General features: G+C 49.7%; 2 protein-coding genes across 2 annotated transcripts in view; one reads left to right on the top strand and one right to left on the bottom strand.

Moving 5' to 3' along the window:
* CBL (Cbl proto-oncogene) overlaps nucleotides 1-7,163 on the top strand; it is a 45,146-nt gene extending 37,983 nt beyond the window's left edge. The window contains exons 13-16 of the mRNA XM_066639385.1: nucleotides 159-314; nucleotides 1,403-1,506; nucleotides 1,855-2,037; nucleotides 3,148-7,163. Of these exons, the coding sequence (XP_066495482.1) occupies nucleotides 159-314; nucleotides 1,403-1,506; nucleotides 1,855-2,037; nucleotides 3,148-3,431 (727 nt within the window). The 3' untranslated portion in view covers nucleotides 3,432-7,163. The remainder of the gene's footprint in view (nucleotides 1-158; nucleotides 315-1,402; nucleotides 1,507-1,854; nucleotides 2,038-3,147) is intronic.
* A 1,205-nt stretch (nucleotides 7,164-8,368) lies between these two features.
* Nucleotides 8,369-15,369, bottom strand: part of MCAM (melanoma cell adhesion molecule) — a 43,004-nt gene continuing 36,003 nt past the window's right edge. The window contains exons 14-16 of the mRNA XM_066639416.1: nucleotides 11,855-11,996; nucleotides 10,695-10,812; nucleotides 8,369-9,622 (exon numbers count right to left, since the gene is read on the bottom strand). Of these exons, the coding sequence (XP_066495513.1) occupies nucleotides 9,593-9,622; nucleotides 10,695-10,812; nucleotides 11,855-11,996 (290 nt within the window). The 3' untranslated portion in view covers nucleotides 8,369-9,592. The remainder of the gene's footprint in view (nucleotides 9,623-10,694; nucleotides 10,813-11,854; nucleotides 11,997-15,369) is intronic.

Genomic DNA, 15,369 nt, shown 5'->3' with positions numbered 1-15,369 from the left:
GTCTTGCAGTTGACATACCTTCACATGCCGGGAATCTGAACTGAGTCAGGAGCATTTCCAAACCCGTTGCTTTGTCAGGAGCATTTCCAAACCCGTTGCTCAGAAAGCCACTTGTCTTTGATGGTGAACTTTCTCTTCTTCATCCTTCCCACCACTAGACCGTTGTTTGTGCCAAAGCCGCCACCTGGAGAACACATGGAAAATGACGAGGACGCAGAGTACATGTCCCCATCCTCCTTGCCCGTGGTGCCACCTGGTTCTGCTGTGCAAAAGCCAGAGGTCAAGTTGCCTGTTGAAATGACTCCAAGTTCACGGTGAGCAGCAGGATGGTTCCATTTCAGTTGCGTTCTGCTTGTTTTGGTTTTCCTTTATTTGTGTTTTTGGCTCACTGCATGCCAAGAACTTAGGAGTAGGCTGCTCATCAGAATGTGTCGTTTTAACATTCCTTGGGCCTGCCTCTTTGCTCAGAGGAGCAGCTTCGTCAGGGGTCTTGCTCTTCTTTCAAAAAACACTTCCCTGTATTCTGTAGCAGGATTGAAGTGCTATAGATTTAGACCTCATTTGTGTATGTGACCTTGTCATGCAGCAAAGTCCCCAGAGTTTACATCTGCCAGGTCAGTTTTGTATGGTAAATAGGGTATATATAAACTGCTTTTTCAGACAGTTTAGAGCAGCGCTTGCCAAATTTGCAACCGCTGTGCAGCACTAAATCGGTCCCCATTTGGACTGGTGCTTACCATTCCAGCTCGCAACACAGGAGAATCACCTCCATTTTTGTTGCACGACACTCTGGGCAGTCGCGTCTGTAGCCCACTGTCTCAGAAGGCGTTGTGCCTGCCTTTTCGGACAGACGTGACTGCCCGGATGGTCACACAACAGCAATGGAGGGTTGAGCAGCACGCCCGACGGTAGGCGCTGCTCACACGGGACGGATGCAGCATTGCATCAGATCCGTCTCGCGGGTTGTGGTTTGGTGAGCACTGGCTTAGAGCGGTTTCTGTAAAGCATTTGTGCCCTGCCCTTCAGCCAACAAGGATTCCAGAGCAGCCATTACAGTGGGGGGAAAAGCAGAGGATGGAGGAGAGGGGAAGCCTTGCTTGGTTCTTTTCTCCACCCCCACTGTTGGTGTTTCTGTAGTCACTGTGGGGGGGAGGGGGGGCATAGTCCAAACAGAAACAGTTCACAACACACCACACAACAGGAAAATACAGCATGTGGCCTTGGAGCGGACTGGCAGCAACCAGTGCTGAAAGGATTGGACACGCCTGGAATAACACAGCCCATTTTTGTTTTGCAATGATGTGCTTGCGGTGTGCCCTTGCGCACGGCTCCTCTTGCATGGCCTGCTGCAGGAGCCCACGGAGTTTCTGAAGCGAATCCTCTCTCTTTTTCCCTTGCTCAGAGTGTCGGAATATGATCAAGAAGTTGATGGGTGCACTTACGAAGCCATGTTCAACATCCACTCCCAGGCAGCTCCTTCTGGCACTGAGCCCATCAGTCTTCCTGGTAAGTGTCTTCCTGAGGAGGCAGGCTTCCCTAGGCAAGTAGGAGAGAAGGGGCAGGTGTTTTTTTTTGCCCAAGCTCTTGCTGTGGTCTTTTGGCTTCAAGAAACCAGGCTTTTCTGCCGAGAGAGTCCAATATGGAGGACAGGGTGGAATTCATCAGTCACCTGCAGATGGGTGACACCTGGAGAGCTTTTGCTTCCCTTGTTAATTGCACCATTCATGTCTGTGCAGTTTCTTCTGGTTGATGTTTTTGTTAGCAATGTTTCCCTTTTAAAAAAGCATTTTCCCTTTGCGTATGGAGGAAGAGGGGCTACCACTAATAGTGTCCCCTTTGGGTTTCCTTTGTAAGATGGAGGAGACATTGCTGCTGCCAACGCCAGTAATGAACCGGAGGAGTCCGAGAACGAAGAGGATGGCTATGATGTGCCCAGGCCAGCCATACCCATGACCCAGGCGCGTCGGACCCTCTCCGATATCTCCAACGCAGCCTCTGCCTTCAGCCGCGCCTCTTTGGACAATGATGTCCTAACAGGTACTTAATCGCAGCTTTGCCACCTTGCTCTCCTGTAGGTTCCAGTATGGAGAGCAGAAGATGTATGTGAAGAAAAGGTGGGATCAGTTGTTGCATATGGCCAGGAAAATTCTAAGACTGCAGAGACATGAATGGGGAATGGAGACACACGCTGAGGACAGGGGACAGTTGGCTTGCACTGAGAGGACAGAGGGAGAAGTCCAGTGTTGGGAACAGCTTTCTGAGTGTCAAAACCACAATAGGAGTGGCTACCTAGTCGTGTTTTCTCCTTAGACGTAGGCTGGGCAGTCTGTCCACCCATCTATCAGGCGACAGTCAGGGGTTTGGCTACTCTATCTGCATCTATCCTTTGGAGACTGTATGAAGTGATATTCCACATGTGTGAAGGAGCCTCCACAGACCAAATTTCAAGTGGAGTCTGTTCACACACTCAAGCATCAGCAAACAAGTGATACGTTTGTGCGTGAGCCCGGGTTTTAATTCTCTGTTGTGCAACTTGCCTGTAAACAGTCAAGAACGGGGATGTGCATTGTGGTTCACTAGCTGTTCCCAGCATTTTGCTAAGGGGACTTTGCTCATGATTCTGATCCAGTCACGCCTTATGGTCTCTGTCTGACCAGATCCTTAGCCATTTTGTGCTTTGGGGCAGGTGCTAAGGACTACTTTCATGGCCCCTGCTCAGTACTTTGGTTTCCAGAGAGGCTGGAAGCAGACAAGCAATGTGTGTGGTTTCAAGGAGTTCCTTTTTCTTGCCTTTCTCAGAAGGCTGATGGCACGAGAACCAGTTCTGCTTTTAACACCCTCCTGCAAGAAATGACACTTCCTCAGCAAGCTCTCAAACCACAGGGTCAGCCATTTCTGTCCCTCTGCGTGGGACTGGGAGGGTCAGCAACAGAGAGCTCTGGCTGCTTCGACCGAAGGCTGCCTGTCTGAAATCTGTGGTTGTCTTCTTTCACCACAGGGTGTTGGGAGTTGGAAGTGCTTGTTAAAGTAAATATGTGTCTCCTGGCCTTGAATTCCCAGCTGTTCAGACAGCTTCAGGCAGAGGAGTGATGGTCTAAGCTCTTGTCCTCTTTTCTTTCTGTCAAATGTGACTCTCTTTTCCTTCAGGTATGTCGGATGGCTCCCAGGTTCCAGAGAGGCCCCCAAAACCTTTGCCTCGGAGGATCAACTCTGAACGGAAAGCGGGCAGCTGTCTGCAAGGTGGCAGCACAGGGCTGGTCTCTGCTGCCTCTCCCCAGCTCTCCAGTGAGATTGAGAACCTCATGAGCCAAGGCTACTCCTATCAGGACATCCAGAAAGCACTCGTCATTGCCCATAACAATATTGACATGGCCAAAAATATTCTCCGGGAGTTTGTCTCCATTTCCTCCCCTGCCCATGTGGCCACATAGCACATCTGGCCCCGCCTGGGACACCCCTGTGCATCAGCCTGCCTGGGTGGCCTCCTGCCCAGTTGATACCTGATAGAGGAGGCAATGGGCTCATTGAGACTTCCTGTGAAGTCAGGCCTGCCTCTGCAGAGAATCGGTTATCAGGGTTTATTGCGATTCCAGGTTTCAAAGCAAATGGAATGAAATGGAGCAGGGAGGTGTGTCCTCTACAGTCTGTGTATCTTTTGGAGTCCTTCTCCCACCCCCTGCCTCCCATTTCCCAGTTTGAGAGAGTGGCTGTCTTGCTTGTGAACGTTGTCTGGGCTCCCCTGCTGGTGGACAAGGGGTGGTTGCGGTGGTTTGAACAGTGTGTGTCTAGTGCTGTGAGTGTGGATTGGATGCCATTGTATTGACCGGCATCTCCATGTGGCTAGTGGTCCCCGTCCCCCCCACCATGGTTCACAGTTCCAGGCTGGGGCCTCTCACTGCTGTATGTTTTGGCTCAGGCTTTTCAGAACACCTGCTGCTGAGGAGCAGAGGCTTGGTTGAGAAATAAAGGTTTCAGGTGCTTCCTTCTGTGAAGCTCCCCTGTCCATGTGCTGCTTATGCCCTCCTGCACCTCCCTTTAGTCCCTTCCAACTCCTGTCCTCAGTTGGTCTTCTCTCGTTGCCAGCACTGTTTGCCGCACACTGGATTGTTGGGCATCGGAGACGCAGAACTTCTCACTCACATTGGATGAGTAGATTTTTGAGATTTGGGTGCTGCTGAGTTTTCTGGCCCAAAGCACTCTACACTTTCATGCTTTGATGAACCAAGACTCTCATGGACTGGAGGAACTGCTTTTCAACACTCCCAACACTGTAGCTTGTCAGTGTGGCCAACTGTAGCGACACCCAGAAGCTTTGTGGCTCTTAGAGCTGTTCAAACCCCCCCTTTCCCCTTTCTGTTCACCATGTGCTGGGCCAACCTAGGGGAGCATATTCAGCTTTTGTGCAGTCAGAACGCAACTTTCTGTGGAGTCTATATGGTATGGTAAAAGACAAAGGACTTTCTTCTCCCTGCTTGTTACAGTTCCTCGTTACAGATCCATTGCTAGACCAGAAGAAACTGGGTGTGAAAATCAGTGCAAAAGTTGCACAAGTGTTGCTTTTGAAAGGCACTGTTTTAATAGTACCCCTTGTTTACTTTTTAAGCTCAGATGGCTTTTGACAGGTTGGTGGCGTTTTTGGGAAGGTGTGTGCAGGTGTATGTGTTGCCACAATTTGCAGCTCAGAGGCTGCTTCCCCTTTTTCATCCACTTCCCAAGTGTTCACTCCAGTCTACACAGGTGCAAAATTAGCCCCAACATGGAGATTTATATCTTGAAACCTACTGCCTGTTTGACTTCCCCTCCAGTCATCCTGTTGAATTACCCCAGATCAGGACAGTGAACTTTTCCGGAGAGACATTTTGCTCATGAAATGTGTTTCTCGCTAAATCAACAACTCTGCCTGTCCACATTCACTTGGATTCCTTCGAAGGACTTGCACAGAGCTGCCTGTGCCTGCTGTTGGAAGGAGCCAGTTGATGCTGCTTTCTGGTTCCAGCAGTGCCCCTTGGCAGGGGTGGCATGACTTGAAGACGGTGCAAGAAGCCAGTTGCCAACTGCAACTGATGCAAAAGCTGGGTGGCCGACTCTGCCAGCTGGGACCTGTGTGTGTATGTGTGTGTGTGCATGTTCCTGGTTTCCCAAGGAAGGAGTTATCCAAGACCAGTGCTGCCAGGTGCTTCAGGAGCCCCCTTTCTGCGCATGGGATGGACGGTGGCTAAGTCAGTCCCATCTTGCTGCTTTCGTGTGAAACACTGTGAAGATTTTTCCTTAGCATGCCTCATCCCAAAGTGAATTTAGTGCTTTTGAAGATCCGGACAGCGTTTGGAAAGCAGGCCAATGAAGTCAATCAAGTCGCCTGTATTGCTTCCCGCAGGATGAAAAAGCCTGGGCAGCAGCTGAAGTCTCCCTGGAGCATCTGCTGATTCCACGTAGGGCTGAGGACCGCTTTGCCGCGGCTGAATTCCCCAGCCTGGCGGAGAAGTTGTTGATGCTTGAGTTGGGAATCGTTGCTTCCGGGCCCAGGATGCCCTTTTTGTGCAAAGCAGCAGCCCAGGTGGGTGATGAGTGAGTCCCTTCAGGCCTCTGGAACACGGGCAGCCCTGGCAGGAGGAAGCTTCCCCCCTGTGGCTACCATCCCACAGACGAGACATGGGTGGGCCGGCATTGTAGCATGTACAGCAGACTGGACTTTTCTGCCTGTCTCCTTTTTTGGTCCACTTCTTGTGTTTTTCAATTTACATGAGGAAATGTTTTAAGTGGCTTTTTCTCCTTGAACCACATGAATGTCTGTTTGCAAGCACAACGGAGGCCAAGCCAGAGGCTCCTTGAGATGTGTTCCTTGCTGCTTTTAATTTTTGCCTTCATTTGGACCTTATATAATTTTTTCCCCGCGTATCTTCAACCTATAAAGGTCAGCTTATTTTACACGAAGCCAAATTTTTAGTGCCTTTTTGATAGGGGAAATGCAGGATCTCAAAGCTAGAATTTGAAAAAGGCAGGTGATGGGGTCAGAAGTTCACCAGGGGAAGCCTGGAGCTACCTCTGTGAGCAGCAGACTGGAAGGAGGAAGCCCTCGCCCCTAGATTGACACCCATGGTCCTTGGTGTGTAGCAATTCAGCGCCAGCCAACCTGTCCTCCTCATGGCCCTGTCACTAATAATGAGCTGTGCATGTTGCTTGCTAGCTGAAGCTTGACTTGAAAGCAGAGCAACTCTGGTGCAGGATTTTAGCTCAGCCAGTTGGTGGTCTGGATCATTCTGTCCCACCAGCACAAAGATGCTGTTCAACCTCTGCTTTTCTCTTCCCCTTCCCAAAATAGAGTGAACAAAATAAAAATCAAAGGTAGTTCAGGACTGGAAGCAAACCGCATCTGTTGCCCCCTCCCCCCGCCCAGGCACACATGGTATGTTTCCTTTGTCAAGATTCCTGCTGACTTCAGGGCGTTGATCCATAAGCATTGTGGGGACCGAGCACAGTTTGCCTGCATTTCCTCTTGCGGACTGTGCTTGTTGATGCTACCCCTTGTCTCCCAGGTTCATTCATTTGCGTGTGTGTTGCGCAAGGAGTTCCCTGTGGCCTCTGCCGTTAAGGACTAACTGTTCAGTGCCTGTCCAGTTGGCAGTGGTTCTCTTTGCAAATGCTGCCTTTACGCCACCCCCCCCCAAGCCCCAGGGGTGCTTGGGACCTCGGTGCAGGGCTTTATGAATAACCCCCTTTTTGTAGCCAGTTTTGGGGGCACAGTCACGTGCCAGTGGAGGCTTGTTAGTGGATGGCTGCTGCAAGGCAGTGAGGGGGGCGGGACTAAAGTGCTGAATTAAAAATCACCTTGGGGGCGGGGAAGGGTTTAAAGCAGCTTTATTTCTCCTGAAAGTTGGGAACCATTTTAATATCAGTGTTAAAAAAGTTTTCAGATTTCCACTGACTATTTTAAAAGCTATAATAATGTCATTAATATAATAAAAAAATTATATTAGCAGTATTTAATCCTTTCAGACCTGTAAAGAATAAGGACAGAAGGTAAATATTCTTACAGAATAGCTGAGCTTTAAGGTTCATTTGGCCTCAAGTCTCTTTGTTCTGCAAATGCATTGTAATGTTTTAGAGGTTATACTAATGTTATTTATTTTTTATTTTTCATTCTTGTAAGCTGCCCACTAAAGAGCTTGGGGGGTGGGGTGGGAGGGTGTTCCATGTGTGTCAGTAAAAGAAAAAACAAAAACAAAGTTTTATTTTTAAATAAATTTCTTTGTTGTAGCATATTGATTATGTTGTGTCAGTTGTAGCCCGAGCAGTGGTGCTCATGGTCTCGGGTGCATTTACGACTGAGGGTGCCTTCATGCTTCCCAGAAGGCAGGACTGCCCAGAGCTATCCTTCTCTCTAGTGGACTTCCATGTCAGGCCTTTGGCTCTAGCTGCACTTGCCAATCAGTTTTGTGCAAGGGTTGTGTAGTGAGTTTAAATACACTGAACCGGGCTTACAGGAGTAGTCAGATACAAGTGCAAGTACAAAAGGGGTAGATAAAATTTGGTGCTTTGAAGATCTCCACCTTTTCTTTCTTTAGGCTTGTAGCCCAGAAGTTTGTTGCAAGATAAGACTTTTTAGTCTATAGGTAGTGCAGGGAAATTCATTCAAGTGAGATGGCCAGTGCAGGTGGATGAGGTTTTAGTTGCTTTCCAAAGTCTGCCTCCACTCTACAGTCTAGGGAACTCTCCAGCACCCACCCTGCTGCACATATAGACCAGTTGTTCCCATATAGGAGTCCAGGCAACTTTGCTTCACACCCTGCTGACCATGGGGCAGTGTCCATAGCGCCCTGAAACCTTAGCACAGATGGAAAGTCCTTTACAATCAATTTTGCTATGAAGGTAATTAAGGGTAGGTGCCCCCCATCTGAAGAGCCTTTTAAATGATGATGTGGCAGAGAAATGAAACCTGGTTTCATTTTGGAATGTGACACAATTCCTATCTGCATAAGGAACATTTTTTTGGTCTTTCTCTGCATTGATAAGTGAGGGAGGGGGTATGAGAGAGACAGAAAGAAATGGGTGGACTAATCTGCAGCAAAGGATCCTGAACAGAGACTGAACTTACCTGTTAATTCAGAGGTTCCCAAACTTTCCTGGTTCACGGCACTCTTAGTGTTTCAGGAATTTTTTCCCTGGGCCCCAGGCCAAAAGAAATACCCTGAATATTCTGGTTTCCTTGGAAAATTTAAACTATCCCTCAGGCCCCTGTGAGTTTGCTGCTGTACAGCTAATCTGTGTTAAGTAAGAGACAGATTCCAGGATACAAACCATGACTTAAGGCTGTGCTTTGCGGTGATTCTGTTTCATGTGTTGACCGTCATAAGTAGAGCCACTCGGTAAAGATTTTTTAGCTTTTTATTTTTCATATATATATATAAAAAAACCCTGCAACTCAGACACTCTTAAATTTACACGCACATCAACAAAAATATATATAACAAAAAGCTTTTCGTTTTGATAATTTTCTAGCTTACAAGTAAAGCGCAACATTCCCTTCTCTGGCCCTGGTTTGTTTTTTGGTTAATGAGTTTTCTGCACTTTTAACTGCTACAGAAACAAGTGTCTAAAGCAAAATCTTAACTCTTTGCCCGGTTTCGGTGTTTGGAGGCTGCTTGCTGTTGGGAGTTTGAGGAAAATGGGAAACCTTGGAGCAAGTAAGCGGGGGGCAGGCAATAGGGTATTTCTGTCTATGGTCAGTTGGAATTTTAGAGTAGGGGAAAGAAGCAGGAGCCAGTCTCTCAAGCATCTGGGGGATGTGATCCTGCCCTATCCCTTCAAACTTCCCTGTGCTGCTACCTGGGCCTTCCTACAATTATCTGACCAGCAGTAGAGGCCTTGTGAGACAAGAACACTGTAGAAACTGCCCCCTTTATCCCTGGCCCCATCCTTCTGCCAGTGGCAGGTTTTCCAAAGACTGACAATACCCACGGGGACCAGGGAGGTAACTAAATTCCCATCTAAAAACAATTGTGACTATACAGTTTGTACAAAAGAAGTTTTTGCTCCTCTCTTGGCCTTCTGAAGTGCAGAGTTTTCCTTAGCTGCCCCCCCACCCCCGGAGGCAGAGCTGAAGGCAGCCAGGCCCCCCTTTTGTGAAAACTAGAACTTGTGTTCCGTCATTCTCCAAGCCTGCTAATCTAGAACTCAAGTTTTTCCCCTATTGCTGGATAAGGAGTCTAAATAAAACTGCCTGGCAAGAACAGGCATAATTTGGTGAGGGGTTTTTCTCCCCTAAGACAGGGACAGTTGAAACACGAATGCAACAAAGATCAGCAGAGCACCACGTGGGTTCCCTACTCACAAGCTCCTCGAGAGGGTTGTGCCAAGATAATTTCTTAAGAGTCCCATTTTGGTCAGCGAGAGCAAAAGAAGCCCCAGTCTGTCAGCTTGTGGTCACATCATCCTTCAAAGCCCTTTGTGTGGGCTGCAAAGGATTCCTCTCCGTGAAGTCATCTGGTGAAGTCACCTTGTGCAGTCAGAGGACTTTGGCCACGGAAGCAGGGGAGGGAGGTGTTTAAAGGGGACGGGGAGTCTTAAAGGAAGAGGTGCACAGCCGTTTCTCTCTTCAGTTCCTCAGATCGATGTATCTCTCTCCCTTTTAAGGCAGCAAAAAAAGACAAGTCAGTTATACAGGGGCTAGTTGCCAATTTAAAAAAAAAAAATCCTACTTCCAGCAACATTTGGCTGTAATATTCCCATATAATATACTACATGATGATGACAGCCAGTTTATGATTGGAGGCACAGCAAAGCACATGCTGGGCAGTTTTCTGGACTGGAATGGAAATGTTCTTCCAGACAGACTGCAGTGGGTGGGCCAGGCCTTGCACAGGTGGGCTAGGGAAGGCAAACAGAGCACTGCCCTTTGCGGAAGGGAACAGAGAAGCAAAGGCACACAGCAATGTATTGCATGCACAGGAGCTGATCACAGGTTAAATTCTGCCCAGGCACCACATGTCTGTATGTGGGTTTGTTCATGTGAATGAGTGTGTGAGTAGACAGAGCAGTAGCCTGTGTATATGATCAAACCAGCATTGAATGAACACATGGATAACAGTGTGTACCTGTGTACAATTTAACACATGAATAGCCCTTTAATGCCCACAAGTGACAGAGTTGGGAAATTGCTAAAGCAGAGGTAGCTCCCTCTTGCACATTCATGGGATCAAGCCAAGGAAGTGGAGCAGGCCAACATGCTGCTCCTGTAGACCGAGGAAGACAGCTGGTCTACTCTGCACACGTGTCCGCAATGGTAACTCTAGCCCCATGCGTAGGAAGGGATGAAAGGCCGGAATTGCTTTCTCTCTGCAGAGGCAGGCTCTTTCTATGGAAATATGTTGACTAAGGTTTTCTGGTTCAGTTCACTGTAGCATCTACCCTTCAGTGAAGCTGCAAACTGAGGGTGGGGGGAGTGGTCCTGGAATACAGAAAGAGCTGGAGGCCTCTGGGTTGGGCAGAAGGTTCTGGGTGCCATCTGGCAAGACTGGCCTCTGTCATCTGTTTCCTAAACAGACTGTAGGTGGCTAAAGGGGACTGCACACTACAGACCAGGCAGAAATGGGAATGTTGCCAGCCTGGGACTGGGATCCCCCCTGTACCCGCCTCGGGATCCCCCCTAACCATCACTTCTGCTGGTGGCTGCAGCCAGCCCAGCCCACCAGGCCTACCTGATCACCTGCAGATCTCTTCTCACCATTGGCGTCCTGCAGAAGCTCCGCCTCTTCAGGGAGTTTATCTGACTTAACTTCAACTACAATCTTGTCTTTATGCGCGTCGGGCTTTGTGCTAGGGAGGATGGAGGGTGATAGTGTTGAGACAGCTTTAGGTGTGCCTTCGCGCGGTGGCAAGACGCAAGGGGGGTGGGGCGGGACGCAGACAATAGTAGGGAAGAACAAAAGGTGGTCGAGGTGCCCCCTGGCCAGTAGCCCCTGCCTTGCCTGTCTCCTGTCCGCTGCAAAGAGGACTGACACTAAGCAGATGTGGGCACTGCCTGAGGCCAAGGCAGTGATAACTGGGGAAGGGGCTTTCCAGACACGGCACGGCCCTTGCAGTACGTCCACTGCCCTGGAAGACTTGACTGGTACCCACCGCCACATTCTTTTCTGGTGCTGGGAGAGGGGATTTTATCTTCTCAGTCATGTCTAGCTGGTTATTTGGCCAAGGAAATATACTTCCTAAGGGAACAGCAACAGACCCCTTGTTTGTCCAGGAAGGAGCAGCCCATTGCAGGATATTCTTCTCTGCTACAAGGGCTTAGAAATTCAAACAGAGTCAAGGCTCAGCAAAGAGCAAAGGGTGATTTTGTGGGTTAGGGCAGCCCTGCTCCAGAGGCCACTTTCAGACTCCAGCGAGTTCTTAGGCTGGGCATGACCTTGCACAGCTACTCTAGAACCAGAAACAGCACAGCTTGAAGACTGGCAAGAGTTGACTGAGGTCAAGGTGGTTAACAGACGTAGCAGTGCAAGCAACCCGCCCTCCCCCCATTCTGCTGTTCCGTTTGCAGGGTTCTACAGCTCTCCCCAACCCTGCTTGGTGGGCTCCGAGGGAGGACAGCATACCCCATGGCCAACGATCACTATGCAGACAGCCTTTCATGCTCTTCTGAAGACCTGCATATTCAGCCACAGCAGCTTGAGCTTTCAGCTCCAGTGGGGAGCTGGTGCCCCTCTACAGCGGTCTGGAGTGAAAGGCAGCCCAGGGTGCAGATTCAGCTCCACCTGCCCCCCAGGATCAGGAGAAGCGAGCTGCTCGGTGCAATGAGATGGGGAAGCAGAGTCTCTGGCAGATGGGCGGAAGGGAGGCGGGCAAGAGGAAGGGCAGCACTTACATTTCTTGTTTGCCGGAGCGGCCGCAGGGGAGCTTCCCTTTCTTGTGCAAGAAGTAGAGGACGGCGCCCAGCACTGCAATCAGCAGGACACAGATGACAACGGCCACGATGATCACACCTTTGCTCTCCCGTGTCTGCTTTTCTAAGGGAGGAAAATGCACAGAGGATCAGACCTCTTGAAGATGGAAGAGAGACTTTGGGCTCCCTCCGAAGACTGAGCCCTGGAAAGTGATGTAAAAGCCAATGACCATGTAAGCTGGAATTCTGGACCCCCCCCCTTTTTTTTTTTAAAGAAATGAAGCCGCTCTTAAGCGCCCACAGTAGTCCCTTGGTGCCCCCCCTGCAGATACCAAAATCTGTGGATGTTAGAGCTCAGAGCTGCAGTCTCTTACCTGAGGATTGCAATCTCTTACCTGAAGATTGCACTGCTGTCCCAGAAGTCGCACCAGCCCGCAGCCCACACCACGGGCCTCAGAACATCTTCTGGATGTGAATGGAAGTCAGGGACACAAACCAGAAAATGTTCTGAGGCCTGGGGAGGCAGCCACGGTTGATGGATGCGGAGCCCCCAGTTAAGGAGGGCCCACTGTATTTCTGTCCCACCTTGAGGCTGCTTCGTAAGAATTGCTGCAACTGGGAAGAAGCTTCTAAATGCTAAAGCAACCTCGGCAGTGAGAGGAGAGTTCAGGAAGAGCTTTCAGAAGCACCCCAAGAAAACCAAATGCTGGAGGGGAGCTTCCTTTGTCCAGTGACAAGCTGCCTCCCCCAGCGCTGCAGCAAGGCTATTCCCTAAGCCAGTGGTTCCCAAACTTTTTCGACTGGCAGCTCCCTTGATCTACTGGGCCTCTGGCCGCAGCTCCCCATTAGAGCTACAATCCTGTACTGGTTTTTAGCTAGGATTCCACGGCTGCCTGGCAAACCACAGCTTATAGTTCGGGAACCACTGCCCTAAGCAATTGTTTGGGAAGGGGGGAACCGAATATGCTACTGTCAGGACTGTGTGTTTGCTGCCATCTCCAGGGAGCTCAGAAAAGCCAAAAGGGGCTGGCATTCAAATTCAGCTTCTGTTTCTTACTGCTGCTGTGAATCAAGTTTCTAGCTCCTGTGCTTGTGAAGAGGAACTTAACTTGCTATAAGGTTCCACTCTCAGGCCTGTGTGGAAGTTAAACTTGCTACCCTGCAGATGCCTGATCTCGTCTGATCTCGGAAGCTAAGCAGGGTCAGGCCTGGTTAGTACTTGGATGGGAGACCGCCTGGGAATACAGGGTGCTATAGGCTTATACCATAGTCTTTCGAGACTGAAGGTTGCCAACCAAGGTGCTGTGGAGGGGCAGTCTTCACCTCCAGAAAGACCTTCCCTGAAGTCAAGACTGCACACCCCGGGAACACTGGAGAAGGTGCACTTGAGAGCCCTGTGGCCAACGCTTGCCCAATCCCAGCAGCTGAATAAGATTCCCCAGAAGAGCAGAGTAAAAGCACAATGTAAAGAGAAACAACAGAGGCTTGCATGGTTGACATAATTTTGCCTGTTGCAAAGTTCGGATGAGCTTGGCATACACACAGCCCTGACTACGCCTGCCTTTGGGTCAGGACTTGCAGGAAGCAGCAAGAACATGCCCTGAGCCATGTGGCTGGGGCGGACCCCTCGGGGTGCCAACCCCACACCAACAGCAGGGGCTAGCGGAAGTAAAACAGATACCTTTATCGGGGCTGTTGCCAGCTGTACCATTCTGGGCCCCTTCAGGAGTTTGGGAAACTGCTGTCTGGTTGTAGCTAAGCCCTGAAGTTTCATTCCCTGACACAGTCGGCAAAGGGGACACTTGGAGAACACAGTAGGTGAAAAACAGAGGCAGAGTTAATGTGCAAAGCACCATGGGAAACTCCTCACTTGCTGGACCACGATGGATGCTGAATCAAGAGGGGAGGGCTTAACACCCCTCTCCCAGGCCCCCACATGCCAGTTATTAAAACTAGTGAGTCACACAAGCATCCTTTATACCTTGTCATTTTTGTTTTTTGCCGACATCCTGCAGGCTCCGTGAATACGTGGCATGTTTTGATGCATCTCATTAGGGCTACATTTAGTCAATTATTTAAATTAGCAAGCATTTTAACAGACTGAAAAGGCAGCCTCTGTTCATCCAGTCGCCGCTACTGCCACTTTTTCAATAAGACCGCAGCCTGATCAGTTAAATGATATTCCACCAATTGATGGGTGGATTGTATTTGTGTAGGAATTAACACTGCTGAATTTTCAAAACCGCTTTTAGACACATTGCCTGCTTTTTTTTCCACTACAGAGAAATAGTGAAGGCTAAAAGAAGCAAGAATGAAAAGAGGAAAGTGCTTGTGTGCTTGGAGGCCCCGCTGATCAAGGACGTATTTGTCAGGATCACCCCAAACATTTCCTATCGAGATCCTCTTGTTCTCAAACAGGTCAGCCGGATACAACGCCCCCTCCCATGCCTCATGCCCCCTTGAAAGAAAAGCCACATGACAAGCAGGGCTCTGCAGGGCAATCCGTGCCCCCAAAAGGAAAGCAACAAAAAAGGACTTGCATCCAGTTGCCCTCCCTGAATCTGGAACTAGACCAGGCCAGGCCCTGCCTTCCTCCCAAGGCTGCATTTGAGATGACCCGGAGCCTGGGAATTTGATGTGGCTTGTGTGCTTCTGAGGTGCCATGAAGGACACTTCCGCACAGGCCGGAATTCTGGAACCCCTCTGGATTTTTGTGGGGAAAGAAGAGATGCTGGCTCCCCCAAAGTGCATGCTGTCCAGTAATGTTTGGATGTTACTTGCTTAGCACTGCCAGCAGAGGGAGGAAGACCTTTCTACACCAGACGAAAGCAAAAGCAACCACAGCAGTTGCCTGAGGAGGGCATGGGGGTGCAGCAACAGTTTTGAAAGGCGCCAAAGAAACAGCACAACATCCCAGTGGGTGCTGCAGAAACTGCAGGGGGTAGGGGAGGCATTGAGGCCTTATAGCAAGCTGCCCCCACCCCACATCCAGCCCCCACCCGTCGCAGGGACATCCCCTCATCCTTTGCAGGGGAAGACCAGAGGTACTACTGCCCCGATTCCTGCAGAGCATGGACAAGTGGCCACGCAAGCACTCCGCTTCAGCTTCTGTCTCTAGACCAGGGGTGCTCAATAGGTGGATCGCGATCTACCGGTAGATCGCGAGGCAAAATGAGTAGATCGCAGAGCCCTGTCTCTCCAAACTGTTAATATGTCAGTTTCGTCTAGTGACTGGACGAAACTGACATATTTAGCTGACACTAAACTGACACTGAAACGGACACTTTAGCTGCTCTTCAGGCATGCAGCAACAAAACTGACTAGACTCCAGCAGGGGCTCCATACATTAAAGGGGGTGTCTGTCAGACGCTTCCTTCCCCCCTGGTAGATCTCCGGGCCTTGCTGGGTTTCAAAGTAGCTCTCGAACCAAAAAAGTGTGAGCACCCCTGCTCTAGACCTTAGAAACCAAGTGCTTTCTAAGAGGCAACATGCTTGAC

Source organism: Tiliqua scincoides, chromosome 11, assembly GCF_035046505.1.
Source record: "Tiliqua scincoides isolate rTilSci1 chromosome 11, rTilSci1.hap2, whole genome shotgun sequence".
In the NCBI taxonomy this organism is placed as follows: domain Eukaryota; kingdom Metazoa; phylum Chordata; class Lepidosauria; order Squamata; family Scincidae; genus Tiliqua; species Tiliqua scincoides.
Note: the sequence above shows the minus strand (reverse complement) of the source record. Positions and strands in the feature narration are given on the sequence as shown.